Consider the following 23105-nt stretch of genomic DNA (forward strand, 5'->3'; position numbering starts at 1 on the left):
AGCTTGTGCTTGAAGCGAGCAAGTGGAAATTTCCTCCCTGTCCCTTGAGCCTTGCAAAACGTTGTCGTAAAAACGTCTGTGGGATTCTATACCTTCAGCCAACAGAAAAACAACGGCTATAAACAAGGCCTCTTAATTACCCAACACATTGATAAAGCCAAGGAGAGATTACTCAACCCCTGAAGCGCAAAGGTGCCATGCTCAGAACACCTTGTCATGTTCTTGTCCCATCCCAAAGGGGATTATATACCGGCTGTGAGGGCCTAGCCCAGGCTGTGTCACAATGGCAGCGGCACAGTCCATCTCCTCAGGCCCTGCCCCTCTCGCCTCATTTTCCAGGAATCAAACGGCATCGTTTTTAGGGTCCAGAGCATGGAGGAAGAACTACAAGCCCCTTGTTTTTAGATTACTTTGGGCTGCCTGTGGCTTGAGGGTGGCATTCCTGCCATCACTCTACAGTTGGGAGAGCCATGCTGGTAGATTCCACCCCACTTCTATATTATTTAATTAACTTGTGATACATTCAATTCAATTCAATATTTAATTCATTATTTAATTCACTTGTGGGTGGAGGTTTTTAAGGAGAGACCAGACAGCCATTTGTCTGAAATGGTGAAGGGTCTCCTGCTTGAACAGGGGTCTCCAACCTTGGCAATTTTAAGCCTGGTGAACTTCAACTCCCAGAATTCCCCAGCCAGCTGGCTGGGGAATTCTGGGAGTTGAAGTCCGCCAGGCTTAAAGTTGCCAAGGTTGGAGACCCCTGGACTAGAACACCTCCAAGGTCTCTTCCAACTTTGTCATTCTGTTATTCGGTTACTTCTTTCAAACCTCTGGCTCCAAGTGAAATACTTAAGAGTGAAGCAACTGTTAGACTTTCAGGATGAATTCTCTTTTTCAGGTTCTCCAAGGGAGGTGGGAAGTAGGCAGAAGCTCCTGAGGTTCTTCAGCCACATAGCCAGAAAGAGCTCTTTCTTGAAACCCAACGAGTGGCTCCGGTGTGATCAGGGCCTTCTACCATCTCCTCCTGATTCAATTTGGGGTGGGGGGAGGGTCCCCTGTGGACAGGACTTCCTGCTTCTGCTCCCCAAACTCATTAATTGTGTTGGACAGTCACTTACTTGCTCTCTCTGCCTTTTTGCTCTGAGAATCTCCTGCCCCTAACAGACACCAAACATTCAGTCTTTGTGGATGGTATGGAAGGGATCTTGGCTACATTTCCAACCTATTGCAATAGATAAATTTTACTCTCCTGACACAGTTTACTCTCCTGAGTAAACCACAGTTATTGGTTGAATTTCCGCATAGGTTTGGCATATGTGCAACTATGCCATCTTTCCATCTTTTAAACTCTCTCTCTAAGAGCCCCCTTCTTTCTCTTTTCCATTTATCTTGTATTCCCAACACCGTCTTGGTTTGTGGACTACCCCTTAGCAGCCACCAGTCCTGTCATTTTTTTCATCCTAAATTCCCCCGTGGGCTTCCTTTATCCTTCATGGTCTTTAGAAATGTCACTGGTATAAAAATAGAATGCAGGGTTCTCCAGAACTTTCCTTCTTCCTTTCCTTTCCTTTCCTTTCCTTTCCTTTCCTTTCCTTTCCTTTCCTTTCCTTTCCTTTCCTTTCCTTTCCTTTCCTTTCCTTTCCTTCCTTTTTTCCTTTTTTCCTTTTCCTTTCCTTTTTCAGAGTAAATTGAGATCCCAGGGGCCTATCCCACGAGAGTATGGTAAAAAAATAAAGATAACAGATGTAATGGTGCATCAGTTTATCAGCTTTCTCACCTTTGCTCCTCCAGTTCTGACTGGGGTTGATTAAGAGTTGTGTATCTTATGAACAGGAGTGCTGAAAGAGGCAGATCCTGCCTGGTGCCTTGATAGAAACAATAAGGCAAAACCCAGGACATTCGCAGTTGCAGGAGATGCTCCGCTCTGCATTGAAAAAATCCAATATTCAGCTCCCACCCTTAAAAACCTGCCCAGTTTCTGAGTTTCTGCCTGGGTACTTGGAAGTTGGGGGGGGGGGTCGGACAGCTTTATCTGTTCCCATGAAAGCCCCCACCCTTCTCCCTGAGTGGGAGGGAGTGGAATGGACATTTTGTCCTTGTTACTGCTATTTCTCATCTGTTTTAGAAAACCTTGAATTTATCCCACTATTACCTCCAAGATTTGTAGTGTGAAAATGTTAATAAAATGCTGCAGTTTTTCCCCAACTTGTCAGATGATCGGTAGCTACCAACTGACCCTCCACCTTGTAACGCTCCCTCCTTTCTCCCTCCTTAGTTGATGTAGGATGTCTATGCCCCCCCCCCCCCGCAAAAGGGATTAGCTGTAGAGGAGCAGAGGGTCCTCCCCTCCCTCTGTGCAGCCAGGTATCATCTGATTGGTTAAAAAGCAGCTCCCATCATCCCCAGCCAGACAAGTGCTCAGCTGGTCTCGATGTGAGAAGGCTGGAAAGTTAGCAAAGCAAAAATGCAGGTCTTGGGCAAAGAAACAGCCAGAGAATTGTCCCCTTCCCTACCAGCTGTGAACCATGATGATGGGGGTCACGGGGGGGGGGGAGAGGGGACTCCATGCTCAAAAACATTATTGGCAGGATTTCTGCTTGGAGGTCAAAAGAGTCAAGATGGTGGCCATCAACTGAGATCAAAGCACCATTTCTTTGTGTGTGTGTGTGTGTGTGTGTAGCAAAGGGTGGGGCTTTGATTGTTGGGGTGGCAGCCAGCTCCTCTCTCCTCCCCTGTATACATCTTTGCCAGTCAGGATTTTTTTCTTGAGGGGGGAGGAGGAAGAGAGGGAAGGAGAAAGAGAGAGAAAGAAAGAGACAGAGGCAGAAAGAGAGAGATAAAGAGAGAGAGGCAAGTTAGTGATAATCCAATTCTTTCAGAATGTCCTTCTAACTCAAAATCCTGTGTAAATCTTGCTAGTTTTATGGCTGGCTGGAGGATCAGAAGTTCTGGCTCTTAAGCGTTTTTGAAATCCTTCCTGCAAATCTAGTAAAGGGAATTCATTGCATTTATTGCTTCCAGACATTTTTTAAATTTTACTTAGTTATTCATTCAGTAGATTTATCGTCTGCCTTTCTTCCAGGAGCTTCTGGGGAAGACAGTAGCCCCCTCCCCTGCTTTCCCCCCACCACAGAACCCCTGTGAGGTTGGCTCCCCTTAGAGAGCACGGATGGCCCAAAGGCTCACAGTGAGCCTTGGTGGCTGAGAATAGAGGGGATCTTTGGTTTTCGCCACCCCCAATTTGGGGGGAGGGCACATCTGGTCTCTTCTCTTCAAATCCAGAAGTGCTGCTCACCGAGACCCTTGTCAGTGGCTGACGTCAGTGGCTGAGGACCCCAATTCCACAGAGATGGAAGTTGGATACAAATTTGTTCCCTGGACTAAAGCAAAGTTCCGTGGTGTTTTGAAAGAAGCAGCAGCTCTGGATTTTATCCAGCTCCGTGGCTCTTGGGCTTCTGTAACTGGCCGTTGCTGATCTGAGCAGCCCCCTTCCAGGGTATGTGTAGAAGCCTGATCATGCCATTCCTGTCTGCTGATTAACTAAACATTTACCAACTGCTCAAAATCTGTCCCTCCTTGGCACTGGCTGGCCACAAGACGCAGCCCAATGTGGAGGCTGAACTGTAGTATATAAAATATCATCTGAATGATTCCCCTAAATCTGCCTGGAAACTGATTCCCCCAACAGGTGCGCTGTTCCCATTGTGTCCCTCGCAGTCTTAGGGAGAGGGCCCCCTGCAGCTCTGACAGGGGCCACCCTGGGAAGGCTGGCTGAGGGCCACTGCAATGGGGAGACTGTGTGCTGGAGTGATCCCTCCAACCAGCGTCTCATCTGCCTCCCTTTCTGGCTCTGGTGCCCTTTGCAGGTATCATCTCTGCAGCCCTGAGGCCTCCCCCCAAAAGACACGCTGCTCCCACTTGCTGCACCAGGGGCCAAAGCCCACAGGATCTGTTCTTTGTTGGCTCCAGCAGGAACTGTTTGCCCACCTTTCTTTCTGCTTTGAGCACCTGAGCAGAGGAGGCCTCAGAGCTCAATTCTCTGCCCAGGATTGGCACGACAGAGGCGTTAATTGCAGGCGAGCGCAGGTGTCTTTATGCAACGGCAGGGACTGGGTTTGCCTGCCTTTCAGAGGTAGCCGATTTGAATCCCACCTCTCCTCCCAGATAGATTCAATGCAAAAGCCCTCTGTACATGCTCAAGGCCACTCTGTTGTCAGTGCTTTTTATGCTGGCTCATTCCCAAAGGATAGGATGACAGTTCCCAGAATTCATGCCTGGATGGGCTTCTGAGGAATTCTGGGAGTCAAAGTCCACCCATCAGATGGGGTGACTGCCTCTGTCGCATTCAAGAAAGGCCCAGGCGAAGCTTTGAGGGCACTGGTGGTGCCACCTCTTTTGGGAGAGGCAGCCATGCCCCCGTCTTCGTGGCTTATGCAGTGACTGCCTTTCTCCAAAGGGCACCGCTGCGTTGAGGAAGGAGCGTTTCTTAGCTGGCTCTACTTCGCCCAGCCTGGCAGCCAGATCTGGCAGAGGCTTCCGAAATGAAACCTTGAACTCAGCACCCCTGAAGAGCAAATAGCTCTTCTTCCTCCCCAGCCGGCTGGAACAGCCCCTCCCTCTCCTCCCCTTTGGGCCTGACTGCACTTTTGTCACCCTTCTCCCACGCCCCCCCCCCCCCGAATCAGTGGGGAGGGTGCCAATATTCCCGGGAGATAAGAAAAGTGCTGCTCCTGCCAAAGGGGCCGGTCAGCCAGAGAAGCCGTGGGCAGCCTGGTCAGAAGCCGCTGATCTTCTAGGGTGAAGCCATCGTGCAGCTGCAGCCAGGAGTGGAGAGGCTTGGGTGAGTCCTGCAACAGTTGGGGGTAGGGGTGAGGTCTCCAGGGGAAGGAGGGCTCCATCCAGAAGGGGACAGGGAAGCCACCATTCCACAAAGCCCCCCTCTTTGGTTTTCAAATACTTGAGGTACCTAAGAAGGAACTGACCTGACCACAAATGAAAAATTCTATGGTCTATATAGGATACCTTTGAAAGTGTTAAAGCAGAGAATTGCAAAAAAGAATATTTGAAAAGCAAGAAGCCCCTTCATTCTTTTCTTGGAATACTTTTTCATGAGGGGTTTTGCAGGAATGAATTTGTTTCTCCTTGCCTGATGATGAGCAGAGATGGAGCACAGGGTCCCTCACCTGTAGGAGCTGCCTCCAGCTTTGAGTATGGACTGGCACAGAAGAGAAGCTTCTGGATAAAATTCTTCTAAGTCAGATCTTCAGTCCAAAGTTCATTTCTTATACAATAATCACTGAGGAATAGTTTTCAGTTCTTAAATGTCAGATGCAGATTCTTTTTATTTTATTGTATTTATTTTATTATTTATTTATTTTAATTTGATATCTATACAAATTTATATACTGCATTTTTACCGCAAACTGACAGTTGTGTGTCTCAGACCTGCAGCTGGTTTCCTATGAGGCTGCCTTGGACAACAGGGGTCAAATCAGATGGTAGACCAGAAGAAGCTTGTGGGCCAAGAAACCAAGCTTCAAAAGCAACCACTCATACACTCAATGAGGGTGTCTCTGAAGATGCTAGTCCTCACTGATTCGAGCACCTTCTGAGCCTCCCGCCCCAGTGATTCCGCTGGTCTCTTGAGACCCAGGGAGACTGTTGCTCCTGGGAACCAAGCCCACAGAGTCCTGGGCCCGATATGCTCTGACCGTTTCAGCCCAATAGATCCCCCAAACCCTTCGGCCATGTGGAATCTTGGGGGCCACCGTTACAGCTTCGGTCTGGAGACATTATTGGGCCAAAGAAAGCAAAGAATGATTAAATAATTGCACGAGAAACTGGTCGTTGTACTCCCACACTATTGTGGGGTGCCTAGTAGTGCATATTTCAGCAGGGAGGGGAAGGATTCCAGGAAGGGGTACAAAGGGTGCAATTTGGAAGGGGCTTTTCTGCCCTGTTAACACGGTGTGTGTGTGTATCTGTGCTTTGACCTGCAATCAGCTCTATGCTTCTGCCCAGCACTATACTGCATAGAACTTCAAAAAATGATGGATTTTATCCGATCAATATAGTAGTGGATGATGGGTGGTGGAGTGATCATCTCAGCAACATCTATGGAAATTCTCAGTCATCCAGGTCATGGTTGTCCCAAAGGTGCTTTTTCAAGAGGCAACTGGACTTTCTTTGTTTTTGCTTGAAGACGTTTCGCTTCTCATCCAAGAAGCTTCTTCAGAGAAAAACCAGAAAGTTCAGTTACCTCTTGAAAAAAGCACCTTTGGGATATCTCAGCAATGCTGTGGCCAAAAATTGATTTTAGGTTATAGCCAAGAAGGTGAGTTTTGAATTGAATTTGAGCTTTGAAGACAAGTATGATTTTCTGGGGTTCTCTTATGCCCGTAAAGGCAACCGTGATCATCATGGTTCCAACCACCGATTAGTTAATCCAGTCTTTCTCAACCTCGGCCACTTGAAGTTTGTACATCTTCAGTTGCCAAGATTGAGAAACAGTGAGGTAATCTCTCTGCCGTTATTTGCGATCCCATTCTAAGCAGCAGCTCATCAAAATCTCATCAGACTCTCTCATCCCAATTACATCAACCCGTCCCACCTAGTCAAGCAGGAAGGGCATCTGCGTATCCCGTCAGTCAAGGAATTTTGGCTGGTGGGTTCAAGAGGGAAGGTCTTCTCTGCTGTGGCCCTAACCCGAACCCGAACCCCTAACCCAAGAACATCTAACCCCCAGAAGTGAGGCAAGCCTCCACCCTTCTGGTTTTTGTGTTAAGACCTGGCTTTGCCGATTAGCATGGCATCTAAAAGTACGATGCAGCCCCAAGGATGGCTGGTAGCTTGATGACACCGCTGCTGCCTTGTGAACTTTTTGAATTTTTAACTTTGATATTTATTTTTATTGCAAGTTTTAACTTGTTCCTAATTCTGCTTTTAATCTGTGCTTTTGTGTGTTCATATGTTTTTGTTATGACGTTGTAAACTGCTCACTGTACCAATTAAACAAACAAACAAACAAACAAACTGGTCCTTGCCCAGCTGCCATTCAACAGCTGTGTTCACTCACTATCTTGCCTGGATTCTCCAAGTAACTCAACCTTCAAGTAGCACATTCAGCCCTTAATTGAAGACTTGAGCCGGGTTCATTCAGCACCCTAAACTAAAATGAGGCAGCTCCTTCTCTGGGTTGGTGTGAAGGGAGAACCAGGGAATCAGAGCCATTGGAGTCTTTCTCCCTGGAAAAGTCTACCTCTTTGGAGGCCTACAAATATGTGGCTTTAGGTTACAAATTTGAGAAAACAAATTTGGGGCAACCTTGGGGTAAACTCAGGCACCCGTCCCAATTTTGTAATTTTTCAGTTGGCTGATTGGTTTCACCTTAGACTTCTGTGCTCTGTTCTTGGGGGAGGGAGAAAGAGAGAAGGAGAGGAAGAGAGAGAGAGAGAAAGGGAGAGCAAGAGAGAGCGAGAGAAGGAGACAAAAAAGACGAGATAGAAGAGATTGGAAAGAGAGAAGGTGACAGGGAAAAGAGAGAGGGAGAGGGAGGGAAGGGGGGATGGAGAGAGAGAGAGAGAGAGAGAGAGAGAGAGAGAGAGAGAGAGGAGAGGAGGGGTGAGATCTTCACCTGACCAGTCTGGCTGGCTGCAGTGTTGACAAGAGTGGGGTGGTTATGGGTTTGATTTCCCTGCCTGTTACCAGAGGTGGGTAAAGAGGACAATGGGGACATAGCTCTGCCAAAGCCTCACCCCACCCAGAACAAAGTGGCCTTGTGGGGAATGACAAGTGAGCCAGATTTAAGGCCCCATTGTCACATTCCAGGGTCAACCTCCACCCACCTCACCAGGCTGGCAGAGAACATGTTTGCATACCAGGGCATAATCTTTGTCTTCCAGAATCGGCCAGCCATGTCCGACGTGGAATTTGGACGGATGTCTTTCAAAGAGCCTGAGCAGGAGACCAAGCGTGGCCCGGCCCAGCCCCACTGGTATGAGCGCTACCTGCAGCCTTGCATCGGGGAGCTGGTGGGCTCGGCCTTCTTCATCTACATTGGCTGCGTTTCGGTCGTCGAGAACTCAGACGGCACCGGGAGGCTGCAGCCGGCCTTGGCTCATGGGTTGGCGCTGGGACTCACCATTGCCATTTTGGGGAATATCAGGTGAAGGAAGGGGCAGCTGGGCAGTTTGGCTTGGGGATGTTGTCACGTTAGCCATGAAGGAGCGATGGAGGAACAGGGGGTCAGAAGATCCATCCACCAGACCAGTGTTTCTCAACCGGGGCAAGTTGCAGAAGGGTGGACTTCAACTCCCAGCTTTGAAGTCCACCCATCTTCAACTTGCCACTGTTGAGAAACATTGATTGACAGGTCTGCAGTGTCAGTCCTCTTCCTCTGCATTGCTCCTCCTTTAAATGGAGCCCCCACCTGGGATATTTTCTTTCTTTCAGGCATGTTTTATTGATTGATTGATTGACTGTATGGCATAATCATACATGGACTAGCAATATCTATTAATATTTCACCTAGATTAGTAAAACACAATAAAACGTAAAATGTTAAAAAGATCTATGTTCAAATACCAAGGGCTAGGCCAGCTCACCATTGAAGCAAAAAAATAAAAAATAAAAAAATAAAATCAGATACTGGGCTGGTATATGCCCTCAATTTAGAGCTGGTGAACATGTGATCTGCAGTTTGTTGTGGGACCTTGCAGTCACACTGAGGGGAGGATACGATGCCCCATTTATACAGAGAGGCAGGGCAGATGGCGAAGATCTACTTAAACAACAACTTACTCCCCTGTGATCGCCATCCAAAGTACCTTGGAGTAACACTGGCCTGGACTCTCTCCTACAAAATACACCTAGCACAGGAGTGTCCAACTTAAGGCATAGCGGGCGGATTTGGCACACGGGGTTCCTAGATCTGGTCCACAGGGCCACCCTGGAAACAGTGAAGGACTGGCCCACAGTGCCTCTGCCAGGGAAAACGGACCTTGCGAGGGCCACGCACTGCCTTCCCGAGCTCCATTTTCACTGGCAGAGGATTGCAGGAGGCTGTCCCAGCCAAAAATGGAGCTCAGGAGCCCATTTTCGATGGCAGAGCTCTTGGGCTGCCACATGTGCCCCCCCCAACACGAGTTATGTCATGCTGGCCATGCCCACCTCGGCACCCCAAGATCAAACACAACCCTGATGCAGCCTGCAATGAAATAGAGTTTGACACCCTGACCTAGAGAATATGATGACAAAAATCAATACTAGGAACATCATACTCCAGAAATTACATGGAACTAAATGGGGAGCTTCAGCTGCCACCCTCAGATCATCAGCGCTGGGCTCTTAAAAGTCAGGTTTCAAACAGAGTTTATCGAGTTAAACCTGCAGTCACCTTTGAGCCTTGATTTCACTTTTGTGAGTTTTGCTCCCTGCCAGCAGGCAACGGGGAGATGCAGTGCCCCTTTCCTGCCAGGCTTTCCTCTGACCTCTTTCCCACTTTCTGCCTGCAGTGGAGGCCACTACAACCCGGCTGTTTCCCTGGGGGCCTGGCTCGTTGGTGGGCTGAACATGGTGATGGTCATTCCATACTGGGTCTCCCAGTTGTGCGGGGGAATGATTGGAGCTGGCCTGGCTAAGGTATGGCGGAGGATTGGGAAGGGGGGAGGGGAGGGCACTTGAGGTATCAGGTAGCAGGTACACCAGACAGGAAGTATGACCAGATGAGCTAACTCTACTTTATTGTAAGATTACATTGATGAAATATTGCAACTCTGAATGTTCTGTACATTTTTTCCCTGGACAGCCTAAGAAACTAGGGAGGGTCCCTTCTGAGATATTTCTCACAGCCACTTTCCTGCTCTGGGCTCCAACAAAGGCACTGTCCCCTTGGTTGTCGTTGCACTGTCTCCCAAGGCCATTCACACATAACACCGTTGCAAATGGAGAGCAGAGGCTCTGGCAGATGTTGGGTGGTGCTCCATGCACACTCCCAGGTTTGGCTTATGGTCATTCACTCACAGCCTGTTGAGGCCTGTTGAGGCCTGCAGATCTTGCCACCTCCCCCCACTCCTTGCTTTCTACCTGGGCGAGAGAGGTGGGGCTGGAGCAGACAAGGCACAAAACCCTGGACAACAGCCAGGAAATAATTAAGGACACACACAAATCACTTTCAATGAACACTGAGGCACAATCGGTCCTCTGAAATACCCAAAGACCTGGTGAATTTAAAGGAACACCAACATTTTACTGTTTACAATATACATTTGCTTTTCCTCACACACATAGGCACACTCGGGCACATTTGCACCCATCCTCCTCCACTAGGCTGGCAGGCCCTAGCCAGAGGGACGGAAGCTGCCCAGTCTGGATCCAAAGATGACTCAAAGAGGGGGGTGGGTGGGCTTCAGGGCCCCTTTTATCCCCCAAAGTCTTTCCCCCTGTGATTCACAAGACTGGCAGCTACTCTTGCTTTGTTTACTTATAAATTTGGTAGCTATTGAAGGGATTGGTGTGTGTGTGTGGGGGGGGGGAGGGGGAGTTACCACGTGCTCAACTTCCTTTATCTTGTTCAGATGACATTTTTCCTTTGTTTTTTTTACCAACTTCTTTCTTTATCTACCTCCCTGAAGAATCTTTTAGATAACATGTCTGGCTTTTTCCCTCTCTGCTTCCATGGCTGCTTCATTTTTAGTTATGGCAACTTCAGTCCAGTCTCACAGGGTTTAGGAGGAGGTGTCTGACCCATGGCAGATCTCCCATGCAACCCCTCCCCCCGAAAAGAACCAATGAAAGCCAATATGGCTGGCGGAAAAGTGGATGTCTTGGCGGATGCTTGGCTCCTGAACACGTCCTTCCTGCCAACCCTCCTTAATTGCCAAAGGAGATGCAAGGAAGGCTGGGAGGTGGGATGTCTGCCTCCCTTTCCAGCTGTGGCTTCAAGTCCCTTCAACTGGAAGTCACTTGTTGCAGCCCTTCTGGATCAGGCTTTCCTCTCCAAGCCTTTGTAGGAGAACATCTCCGCCTCTGGTTCCAGGATGCTTGGGAGGCACCTGAAACTGCAAGCCTTCAATGGGAAGCCAAGGAGAAAGGCCAAGTGAAAACCCCAAATCTTTGTCTGGTGCTAAAACAGCCATTCAGTCTCAAGGACCTCACATACTTATGAGCCCCCTATGTGAACCAGATGAGGCCTCAAACTTTCATAGGTTCTTCATATATTAATAGAGTTGGAAGGACCTTGGAGGTCTTCTAGTCCAACCTCCTGCTCAGGCTATACCATTCCAGACAAGTGGCTGTCCAGACTCCAATGATGGAGCATCCACAACTTCTGAAGGCAAGCTGTTCCCCTGATTAATTGTTCTCCTTGTGAGGAAATTTCTCCTTAGTTCTAAGTTACATCTCTCCTTGATAGGTTTCCATCCATTGCTTCTTGTCTTGCCTTCTGGTGCTTTCGAGAATAGCTTGACTCCCTCTTCTTTGTGGCAGCCCTTGAGATACTGGACTACTGCTATCAAGTACTAATACTTCACATTATTTTGATTCTTTCTGTCAATGCAATCTAGGATTGCGTTGGCTTTTTTGGCTGCTGCCACACACTGCCGACTCATATTTAAGTCATTGTGCATTAGGACTTCAAGATCCTTCTCACAGCTACTGCTATTGAACCAGGTTTCTGTATGCTTGGTTAATCCAGGTTTATCAATCTGGGATAATCCCTCTTTGATGTCTTTCTCAGGTAACCACAGTGTGGGAGAGGTATGAAAATGCCACAGGAGGAGCTTTCACAGCCATCACCTCGGATCACCAGCTCCCAGCTGCTGTGGTGGGAGAGATTGTGATGACCATGCTCCTGGTGATGGCTGTCTGCATGGGGGCCATTAATGAGAAAACCAAGAGTCCACTGGCACCCTTCTGCATTGGCCTCACCGTCACCGTGGACATCCTGGCTGGGTGAGTTGGCCAGAGGGTCTGCCCAGGTCCAGGATGAAGTTCTTTCTCCACGAATGCCTTCAACAGCAAGCCCCGCCTCCTGAGTCGACATTCTCTGCTATTGAATTGGTTCTTAAAACTGTCCTTAAAAGGGGGAGCAGAGAGGCAGCCCTGGAAAGACCCAGTCTATCAAAATGCTTCCTTTGCCTGGTGCAACACCCATTCTGCTGCTTTGGGGCCAGGCCTGTACTTGATACCTATGCAGTGGTCCCCAACCCTTTTGGCACCAGAGACCGGTTTCATGGAAGACAGTTTTTCCACGGACCAGTGGGGAGAGGGGGCAGGAGGAGGAGGAGCGCACAACTTGCAGACTCCGTTTACAGTAGGGTTTGCTGTGCAGCCCAGTTCTTACCGTGACCCGGGGTTGGGGACTCCTGCTTTATAGGGTTTTCAGACAAGAGGTTTTGACTTGGCTTGAAAAAAATGCAACCCATTGCCCCACAAAATTTGTTCCCTTTAATTAATGCTTCCTCAAAACAAAAAAAAAAAAAATCTGCCACGTCACATTACTACCTATTTGCGTGGGTCACCTCCCTCTCCATCCTCCTTCACTCCGCCTCCCCCCCCAACAGTCCCAGGTGTTAACACATGCACAGGTTACCATGTGCCCTCCCTTCTCTACCTAAACCAAAAGGTCCGCTCTGGAAGGAAGAGCTGAAAAGACAGGCAGGTGCAGAGCTGGTTTCAAGATGGGTGAACTTGGAGCATTTCCACATCTCAGAACATTGATATAAAAACATTGGCAGATGTAAGAAACAATTGCGCACGTGCTCAGCACAACCAGGGAGAGGGAAGACTGGCGGCCATGATGGCTGAGCCTGAACCCTTCCCAACACCTACCGGAGTCAAGCCCCCGGAGTGCACTTGCTCCTTGAGGGATTAAGGTCCATTATGGAAGGCCTTTAGCCTGTGGGAAGCACAAGGAGATAAAACTCGCCCTCATGAGCTTGCCTGGGCATCATCTGAAATCAGGGAAGGAGCCATTTGCAGCCCAAATTTGACCCAGGAAGGAAGCAGCGTTGCCATCATTATCCATTGGTCAGCTCCCTTGTGAGGCTGCAGGGCCTCCTGACCTGCTGGACAGCTCCGCTGCCTGCCTGACGGACAGAGCCCTGTGGCTGGGGTGGGTGTGGGGACTTTAGGATGGGCAGAAACAGCTCTTCTGGCCTGCCTGGGGAGAACCCTGTCCCTGGCACTCTTTGCTACTAGGATCCAGGGTGCTGTCTGGGTAGTTGGGCCATTCACGTCCAGAAGCATTCAAACTCAGTCTCTCTCCAGCACCACTGAGGTTTTGTCTGGAGGAGGTTTCAATCCCATCCCACCTGCAATCAGGGAGAACTCCCACATCCATCAATTGATAAAAGTGAGAAAGAGAGCCAGCCAGGGATGGCCATTATGTGCTTAAGCTGCAGTTTAGCTGCTAAGTAATTTTTCCCAGCTGTTGTCGACAGAGATCAGCAAGTGGAGGGAAGAGGGTAGCCTCCAAGGAGGGGTCCTGGAATCCCTGGGTGGCTCTCTTCCGGATTTTGGCTCAGCTGATAGACATAGCCCATTGCCCAGAGGCATCTTCCCTTGCAGATCCATGTCAGGGTATGTGTCCCCCTCCCCCCTGCCAAAATCGTTGGTGCCTCACAGCAAAATCCCGGGGAACATCTGCTTCTTCTTTCAGAATAACAGAATAACAACATGACAGTTGCCCACTCACTGGCCTGAGGTGGGGGTGGGGATGTTTCTGTTTCTAGCCATCCAGAAAATACATCTCGCCCTGCAGTGCTTGCCTGCTGCTTGTCTAAAGACCAATTGAAGCACCACCTGCAGCAGCCCTTCCCCTTCCGAAGACCTTCGCTTGTCCCTGGAGGCTCCTCTCCTGGTTCTTTCAATGCCACTTCAATGTACAGCGAGGAGACTTGAGTGTGGTTGGCCTCCTGGCCCAACCGGAATTGGCCTCGTCTTGGTCAATGCCTCAGGGGGGGGCATGGTTAGTATCACCAATTAACTCTGCACTCAGTGAGGATAAAAGGGGCCGCAAAGAAGAAGTCTCTAGGGCAGTGTTTCTCAACCTTGGTAGCTTGAAGATGGGTGGACTTCAACTCCCAGAATCCCCCAGCCAGCGCTGCTGGCTGGGGGATTCTGGGAGTTGAAGTCCACCCATCTTCAAGCTACCAAGGTTGAGAAACACTGCTCTAGGGGAATTCTTTGCCCAGAATGGAGAGTCCCGAAGCCTTGAAAACATTCCTGGGAGTGGCGGTTTCATTCTGTCAATGTTTCTTCTCTGTTCAGGGGAGCCGTTTCTGGAGCCTGCATGAATCCGGCCAGAGCTTTTGGCCCTGCAGTGGCTGCCAACCACTGGGACTATCACTGGGTGTACTGGGTGGGCCCCATGGGGGCTGCGCTTCTGGTGGCTGCGTTGATAAGGTACGTGGCAGGTTTTCAAGGCCTTCCGGAATGCCCTGGGGAGGGGGAGCTGGATGGGTCTGGAGGGGGGGGGGAAACCTCATTCTAGAGGGCAAATGCCACTTCACGGGGTTGCTCGGCTGGGCTAGTTGGATCCTTGGCTTGATTCTGGAGTGGGGTTCAGGAATTAATTGAGTCTATCAGCACCAATTCCTCAATAATAATCAATGAACATGTTAAAGGATCCCTGGTTCAATAAGAAGGAGAATGAGGAAGTGTTTGGTATGCAGGAAGTCCCACATTCAGTCCAAGCCAGGCCAGGAAAGACCCCCCCTCCCGAGAACCGAGTCAGTGTCAGGAATGGGTGCCTCAGGGCTGCCTGTTGCCTCTCATCTGCTTCTGTTTGGTCTCCCAAAGTTTTCAGTGTGACAGAAGGCATAAATAAGGCAACACATGGGAAGTAATCACATTTGTTTGTAATTAATCTAATTGCAAGTATGTTTAGAAGTGACGTGGTTTTGCTTGACTATGCCAACTTTTTTGAATCTGGCCCCTCTGGGTGCCATTCAAAAGCCAGAGGTGACCCTGTGCCAATGCTGATCATGGGGACCTTGTCCTGACATCCCCATAATTCTTTCACTGTCATTCCATCACCAAGGTTCTTCCTCCCTGGTGCTTAATGAGAAACAGGGAGAGGCAATATCTGATTTTGGTATCATAAACTAAACAGGCAGGCTAGGTTTGTGCAGCAGGTTTAGCCATAAATGATATTCAATCAAGGGTAATGTGAAGTAGGTTCAGTATAAACCAGGATTAATGTAAGCTATGTTCAGCATGGAAAAGGCAGAATAACAGAATAGAGTTGCAAGGGACCCCGGAGGTCTTCCAGTTCAACCCCTTGCTCAGGCAGGAGACTCTATACCATTTCAGACAAATGGTTGTCCAGTCTCTTCTTAAAAACCTCCAGTGTTGAAGCATTTACAACTTCTGGAGGCAAGTCGTTCCTCTGATCAATTATTCTCACCATCAGGAAATTTCTCCTTAGTTCTAGGTTGCTTCTCTCCTTAATTAATTTCCATCCATTGCTTCTTGTCCTGCCTTCAGGTGCTTTGGAGAATAGGCTGACCCCCTCTTCTTTGTGGCTGCCCCTCAAATACTGGAAGACTGCTATCATGTCACCCCTAGTCCTTCTTTTCATTAAACTAGACATAACCCATTTCTTGCAACTGTTCTTCATGTTTTAATCTTCAGCCCCCTCATCATCTTTGTTGCTCTGCTCTCCAGTCTTTCCAGACTCTCAACATCTTTTAAAGGCTTGACTTAGAGATTATATAAGTGGAAGGGATTTGGTTTCTGGCATTATGGTTTGAGTTATTTGGATGATGGATTATGGCACATCTCTTGCACCTTATAAGGGCTGCAGAAATCATGTCTGGCCAAAGCAGAGTGAGCTTGATTAGGACGGTGCTTAAGTAGAAGGCAAAACCAGGAAGCAGCTTGAGATGAGATGTGTATCTTGCTGAAACCGAAACTCCTCAATCACTCAGTGAAAACTCAGAAAGAACATTGTCTCCTAAAGCCACACCCTTCATTGACTCTCCACCAATGGCCAGAGCACGAAAGATAAACAAGATGAGCTCAGATCTTTTGGAGCAAGACAAACATAGGCACAAGAAAAGACAATTCCAGGACTGGAACAGAGCAAAGGGAAGATATAATTTGCTCAAAACTGAGGGAGGAGATGTGTAGGATGTCAGAAATTTCAGAATAAGAGAGTTGGAAGGAACACTGGAGGACTTCTAGTTCAACCCCTTGCTCAGGCAGGAGACTCTATACCATTTCAACCTCTGCTCAAGCAGGAAACCTCACACCATTCTGGACAAATGGTTGTCCAATCTCATCTTAAAAACATCCAGTGTTGGAGCATTCACAACTTCTGCAGGCAAGTTGTTCCACTGATTAATTGTTCTCTCTGTCAGGAAATTCCTTAGTTCTAGGTTGCTTCTCTCCTTGATTAGTTTCCACCCATTGCTTCTTGTCCTGCCCTCAGGTGCTTTGGAGAATAGCTTGACTTCCTCTTCTCTGTGGCAACCTCTGTGATATTGGAACACTGCACAGTCATATGAGCATCTCAAAGAGCTTTCATCAGAAGTGGATCTCTGGAGGGGCACCATGAGGTTCATTCCTGGGTTCTCCATTGATTAAAGATAAAGAGGGGGACAGGAAAATGGGTGGGATAACTATTAATACACTGCCCCCAAGTTCCACAAAATGCCATTTAGAGGGGTATCATAAACAAAACTCAAGATTGCAATGCACAAAAAAACAGATTTGACTGCACCGCTGTGGATGCCATCTTGACTTTTTTGACCACATGCTGCAGACACCTTCAATCCTTTAAGAAAGCCTCTTTAATGAAAAGAAGAACTGGGGGTGACATGATAGCAGTGTCCAAATATCTAAGGGTCTACCACAAAGAAAAGGGGGTCAACCTTTTCTCCTGAAACATGGATGGAAACTAATCAAGGAGAGAAGCAATCTAGAACTAAGGAGAAATTTCCTGACAGAACAATGAACCAGTGGAACGACTTGCCTCCAGAAATTGTGGGTGTCCCAACACTGGATGTGTTTAAGAAGAGATTGGACAGCCATTTGTCCAGAATGGTGTGAGGTTTCCTGCTTGAGTAGAGGTTGGACTAGAAGAAATCCGAAGTCCCTTCCAACTCTGTTATTCCGCCTCAATGTGGAAGGGCTGCAGAGAAGGGCAGCAAGGAGAAATGCGGTTCTAGAATTGAGACTGCAGGATCAGGAAGGTTCAGCCAGAAGCTCTCAAGTGGAGAAGGTCTCGAGTGGAACTGCTGCGGCTCCTTCCAGCTTTCTCCCAAGAGTCCTCCAGAGCAGGTCTCTCTCTCCTCCTCTAGGATAGGATGCTATGGCGGTCAGCTGCCAACCCCGGCAACATGTGGGGGGGAATAGTCCTTTGGGTTGGACACCTCTGCCAAGAACTGGGCTTTGGACAGCATCAACCCTTTAAGAGGGGCCTGTGGGGAGTTTGAAGAGGAAGCAAGCATGGTGTCCAGCAGGGGTGTTGGCAACCTTGGCAACTTTAAGGCTGGTGTTCAACTCCCAGAATTTCCCGGCCCGCTTTTCTTAACGTTGGCGAAGTTGGACACCCAGGCTGTAGAGGCTGCCCCCTCCCCAGAGAAAAAGCAGGGCCCGAAAAGCCCAGGGGAGCGCGCGGGGGGGGGGCTGCCTCCCGCAGTGTGAACGCCTCTCACGCCTCGCTCTTTCCTCCTTCCAGGTTCTTGATCGGGGACAGCAAGACGCGCTTCTTCCTCAAGTGAGGCGCCCTGCGAGGACCACCGCCTCGCCTTCCCCGCCGCAGCCCTCCTGGCCCGGGGAAGAGACTGGCAGAAGCGAGGCTCCGCCAAGCGCTCATGTTGGCCCCTGAAACACGGGGCGATGCGATTTTTCCCTTTCATGGTTGCAGATCTAGGAAAGTCTGCCTCCCCCTTTTTTGGAAACGATGCTCGAAGAAGACCGAAGAGGGCGAAGAAGAAGCGGCGGCCCCGGCAGATCCACGGGCCGAAGCGGGGAAGCCGTTCTCGGAGGAGCTCCGGGTCGAGCAGCGGCCCGCAAACCAGGCCCGGCGCTTGCAGGCCGCTCGCCCGGCACTCCGCCAACCCCGTCCGGAGCCCCGGCGAGGAAGCCGCTCCTCGGCTCGGCATCTCCGGCGGCGGCGCTCCGCAGGGGGACCTCCGCGCAGCCAGGATCCCGTCTGCGAAAGGGCTGCTTCGCCCAGCCGAACGAGGAAGAGCCGGGCTCTCGTGGCGACGCTGGGGGCTCTCGGGGCACCTTGGCCGGACTCAGAGACGCCCAGCCGCTCCCGTCGGCTATCCCCAGCGGGGCTTCCCATCCCCAGAGAACGGCCGTTCCCCCCGTGGACCCGAAGCCCCTCCACGCATCGCCCCTCCGCCGTCGAGCGGGACTGCGCCTCCCAGCCCTCCCGCGCCTCGAGAGGCCGCCCCGCCCGGTTTGGCCCGAGATGCCCCCCAAACCACCGCGCTGGTCCCGGGCCTTGCAGGGACATCCCCTCCCAGCCGCTTCCCAGGCCCGCGATCCCCCACCCCTAATTCCCCGGGACGGGGCGCGGTTCTCTGGCGGCCCCTCCGGCTGTCTCGCTCCTGCCCCGAGGACGACCTTTCCCCGTCCTTCAAGCTGCGCTACGCGGAGATCCCGGCCCGGGCTGGGCTTTGACCGGCAATCGCCCTGCCCGGAGCTCTGGCTGCGCTGCGCTTTGCCTTGCGGGATGGGGAGAAGGCTGGCTGGATCTCGGGATGCACGTAGCCCTCGTGGGGCTCTCGGTTTACGACCCGGCTCCAACCAAAGGCCGTGGCGCTCTGCGGCTGGTTAAGGGGACGGCCCCGCTGGGTCTTTTCCTGCCGCCCCGCCAAGGACTGAGCCAGTGGCTGCACAAACCTGAACACAGAACTGGAGGCAGACAATGGGGACACGTCTTTCTGTCCTTGGACACCAGCGAGGGAGGGATTGTAGAAATTGGGGTGATACCTTGAGCCTCAAATTAGCTCCTGCCTGCAGTGGATGGGTGTCTTACTATCCCCCTATTAGGCAAGCACCGGTTGTCTAACCATTATCTATTGAATTAACCACAGATTGTTGGGTTAAGCCACTCTGTTGTTTGGTTGGTTTGGGGTCACTGCCTGGGTCCCCCCCCCATTGTTCAACCCATCCTCTCCCAAGCAGATCTACAGCGGTGTCACACTTCTGGAAATGCTAGCACAGCATGCTATTATACCCTGAGCCTGGGGTCACAAACCACTAGAATAAAGTGAAAACCAAGAAAAGCGCACAAATGTAGTGGCCCTTAATGTGATCTGCTTATTTTGATGTTTTCCCTGGAGTAGGAACACAGCTGTGGGTGGCTAATTAAGCACAGTTTGTGGTTTAGCATGTCTGAGCAGCTCCAAGCCACCAGGGTTGCTGACATCTGGATGAAAGAGGATGTTTTCCAGATTGCTTGGCTGCCATCTGGGACTTTGTCCTCTCACCCCCCCTCCCCTCGATTTCAGGATCTGCAAACCATCCTGATGTTGGGAGCCCTTCATGGGGGTGGGAGGGGGGCTGCGGATAAGCTGCAGCATCTCAGCGCTCCCAAGCAACAGACCACCGCAGCCGTGATGGATGGGAGCCCTTCAGTTGCTAGCATAGAAAAGCTCTGTGCTTCCCAGCAGCTTCAAAGTTCACATTGTGTCATCTGGCAGTTGGAGGAACTTACTGGGCTGCAGCTAATTGTTTGTTCTCTGAGCTTTTTCAATCAATCAAGAAAGCAGGAGGAGCCCTCTTATTAATGCAATAAGAATAAGGTGACCCTTATCTTAAGACTTGGCCTTATCTGTAACATGGCATATAATCACCTAAGGGAAGTGTTGTTGACTGCAGTATGAGGCAATAAACTTTTATCTCAGCTGGCTAATATAGATGTTTCATTAATAAGCGGTGCTAAACTGTCAGTTGCTGGATCGAGGCTGCTGGTGCGTAGCCACAGAAGACAACCTGCCCACGTGGGAGGCAGTGTGTGTGTGGGGGCTTCTACTTGCAGTGGATGGCAGGCAAAGGAGGAAACAGAACTTGTAGGAAGGAGAGAGGGCTGCTGATGGAAAGAAGGTTCTAGAGCAGAGGGGGGAGGCCCTAGTTATTTTGACTAGGGTGGGGGACTAGAGCTACTTCCAAGAGGCCTTCAAGAACAGTGGATGAGTAAAAAAGGGCTTACCAACTCAGCTTACAGTTTTCTAAACAGATGCTTCATTTTTATGTTCTGGAAGTATTCATCAAGAATTCTTTGCCACTGTACAGCATGAAGGATAACAGAAGAAAGGCCTTTTTATCTGCACAAACTCTGAATTGCTTTTTAAGAGTGTGCCATGACTGAGAAGTGTGCAAGAGAGAGTAAAGGCAGAGTGGGAAAGAGAGAGAATCCTTAGCAAGCACAAGGAGCTCATTGACACATTTACACATTTTGCTCAGCTGCGATGGAAACGAGGAATGCTTGCTTGTAGCATTGTAGGTTTGTGTGAACTGACACACTGTGGTTGATTGATGGCTTTCAGTAGAAGTCAAACCCAACTCTGTGGTTTGTCCACTAAATCACGATAAAACAAACTGTGCCTTAATGCAAGTGATTTATTTGTAAGGTTTGTTGAGGAAAGAAAGCCACAGGTTTGGAATCATTGGCTGTCTGCATAATATAAAAGGTGAAGGAGTCCCTGAAGATTTTACTCTGCTAGTTGTTGCCGACTCTAGGGGGCGCTGTTCATTTCTGTTTCAAGACCATTGAGCCAACGCTGTCGAAGGCATTTCCACGGTCATGTGGTCAGCATGATGTCACAGAGTGCTGTTATCTTCCCACCATTTATCTACTCTCATTTGCATACTTTCAAGATGCTAGATTGCCAGGTGCTGAGGTGAGGATGGGAGCTCACCCAGTCGAGTGGCGCTTGGGTCTCGACCTGGGCTGCCGGCTTTCCAGCTGACCAGCCCAGCATCTTAACCACCGAGCCACCACACTACCCCCATCTGTATAATATGCTGGGCTAAAAACTCTGGCCACCATACCCAGCATTGCAATTTCATCCAAACTGGAGACTGACCTTGGTTTGGGGGCTCCAGAGACTGTCCCAAAGGCTTGCTAAAAAGTCGGAGTCCTTGCTTTGGGATGCTGAAAGAAGTGCAGCTGTTCTGAGGTCAGACAACCTGCAAAGCTCCATGAATGAGGTAGGGTTGAAAGGCTGCTGCAGAGAGCTGCTTAACAGAATGCATTGAATGCCCAGGTCTGCTGCAGTGGGAGAAGATGGGCCTTCAGCTCCTGAGTGATTTAGAGTTTAAAGCCATTCTTTGAGTTGGGGTTGGAGGAAACAGGTGGCCTGGTCTTCCCTAGACCTGAAGGTGTGAAGCTGTCAGTTCTCCCACATCGTAGCCCATACCCTTAGTTGAGACCCTATCTCCAGTCAGTCTAGTAGCACTGGACACAAGATCGGTTCCCATTTCTTCAGTCTTGTCCTTCCCTTCTTTTGTCTGTTTACACACCACAACTGAGGGAGATCCCACAGGGAGGAGCTTCACTTGAGGTTTTTTTGGGACTGCATCTTCAAAGCATTGCCATGGCAACCCATCTTGCCAGCATCTTCCTACAGCCTGTCCTCATTATTAGGAAGGGGTGTCCCATTTTTCTCTCGGTGTGTCTGAAACGATTTTTGCTTTCTTGGAAAGAGATCCAAACTAGAATTGCCCTTGCAAATCATTACATAAAAACAAGGAAGCCGTGGGAGACATCAAGGGTTCCACAGCCCACTAAACAACAATTCTGCATCTGCAACTTGATCCCCCCTGGGAGACTGGAGCACCTGCCAGCGCTCTTAAATGCTCTTTTCATCTTGCCCAACACTGTGTTTATCCATCAACCTGGAGCCACAGAGAGCTGAAACTGCAAAGAGGAGCATTGCAGTTAAAAAGGAAATTGTCACCAATGCCTGAATGAATGAACAAGAAAAGACAACTCTAACCCCCAGAAGACAAGAAAGACAACCAGGAATATGTCAGGTTCTTTCAGGTAGCAATTGGTTTTTAGAGCTTTTAGCAGGTGACCTTGGCTCTCCATTAGCTTTAGGAAGGGCGCCTCTGCCTCAGGTTGAAAGGCAACCAGCCAGCCAGCCCAAATTAGGTGTGTGGCTCACTCTCTCAGGGAAACCTATAAAATGGACTTACAGTTCATTTTGCCGCCAGAAGTTGTGGCTGTTCCAACACTGGAGGTTTTTAAGAAGAGACCGAATAACTGTTTGTCTGGAATGGTATGGGGTCTCCTGCTTGAACGGGGTTGGGCTAGAAGACCTCCAAGGTTCCTTCCAGCTCTGTTATTCTATTCAATGGCACCAGGGAAGGTGTCCTGCAGGCAAAGATGGTGGTCCCTGAGATGCTTCTCGTGTATCGGGTCTTCTCGCTGGGTTATCCCCACACAGAGCCTGGATTCTGGAAGGCAGCCTGTATGTCTTAAGGGGCCCTTGGAGGAGGCGACTGCCGGCACTGATTTCTGCTACAAAAGAGATTGAAAAGGGGATCATCTGGTTTCCCCAAAGTTAGGAAGATCTGAAATCAAACTGAGGGAGATCTGCCTGGCCACAGACCTGGGGTGATCAAGCAATGGGTGAAGGGCCCCCAGTTGAGCACTGTGAGAGGCCTGAAACGACAAGGTTCACAGTTATAAGGCGGAGGCTGGGAGGAGTGGCTTACTCGTTGCTAGTGGTCCAATTGAAAAGGGTGCCAGCCAGGCAGTGGTGATGGCAAAGGCACCTGGCTGGGACAGGCTGAGTAGCTCATTGTCCTCGCCATTCAGGACTTTCTAGAGAAGCTGGATGTTGCTGCAGTGTTGACTCTCCAGTGGCACCTTTGCATGTAAGGATGCTCGAGAGAAGGACCTGGACTGCCCTGGGAAAAGCCAGTTTCCTGCTCACCAAGGGCAGGCCTTTCACTTGGCCAGCTGGACCCAGGCCTTCCTGGCTGATGTAGTCAACCCTGAATTGCAAGATAGCAAGAACTCACCTAGCAGAAGTAAAAGGGCAGCAATAGGACACCCCCCACCCCATTTCCATTGTTGTCAACAAAGGGAAAGAAGACATTAGACGGCCTTTAGGCCTGGGAAGAAAGGCCCC

The 23105-nt window shown here is 49.8% G+C and overlaps 1 protein-coding gene across 1 annotated transcript; it reads left to right on the plus strand.

Moving 5' to 3' along the window:
- Nucleotides 1–4806: 4806 nt before the first annotated feature.
- On the plus strand, nucleotides 4807–17777 carry AQP8 (aquaporin 8). The gene is made up of 6 exons (XM_070955184.1): nucleotides 4807–4840; nucleotides 7902–8164; nucleotides 9513–9639; nucleotides 11735–11949; nucleotides 14269–14403; nucleotides 17684–17777. The coding sequence occupies exons 2-6, from the start codon at nucleotides 7914–7916 to the stop codon at nucleotides 17724–17726; spliced, it is 771 nt and encodes a 256-aa protein (XP_070811285.1). The 5' UTR covers nucleotides 4807–4840; nucleotides 7902–7913; the 3' UTR covers nucleotides 17727–17777.
- The last annotated feature ends 5328 nt before the right edge of the window (nucleotides 17778–23105 follow it).

The sequence above is a fragment of the Pituophis catenifer genome, unplaced genomic scaffold (genome assembly GCF_029215685.1).
Source record: "Pituophis catenifer annectens isolate HBS135680 unplaced genomic scaffold, rPitCat1.0.hap2 SCAF_16, whole genome shotgun sequence".
Classification (NCBI taxonomy): domain Eukaryota; kingdom Metazoa; phylum Chordata; class Lepidosauria; order Squamata; family Colubridae; genus Pituophis; species Pituophis catenifer.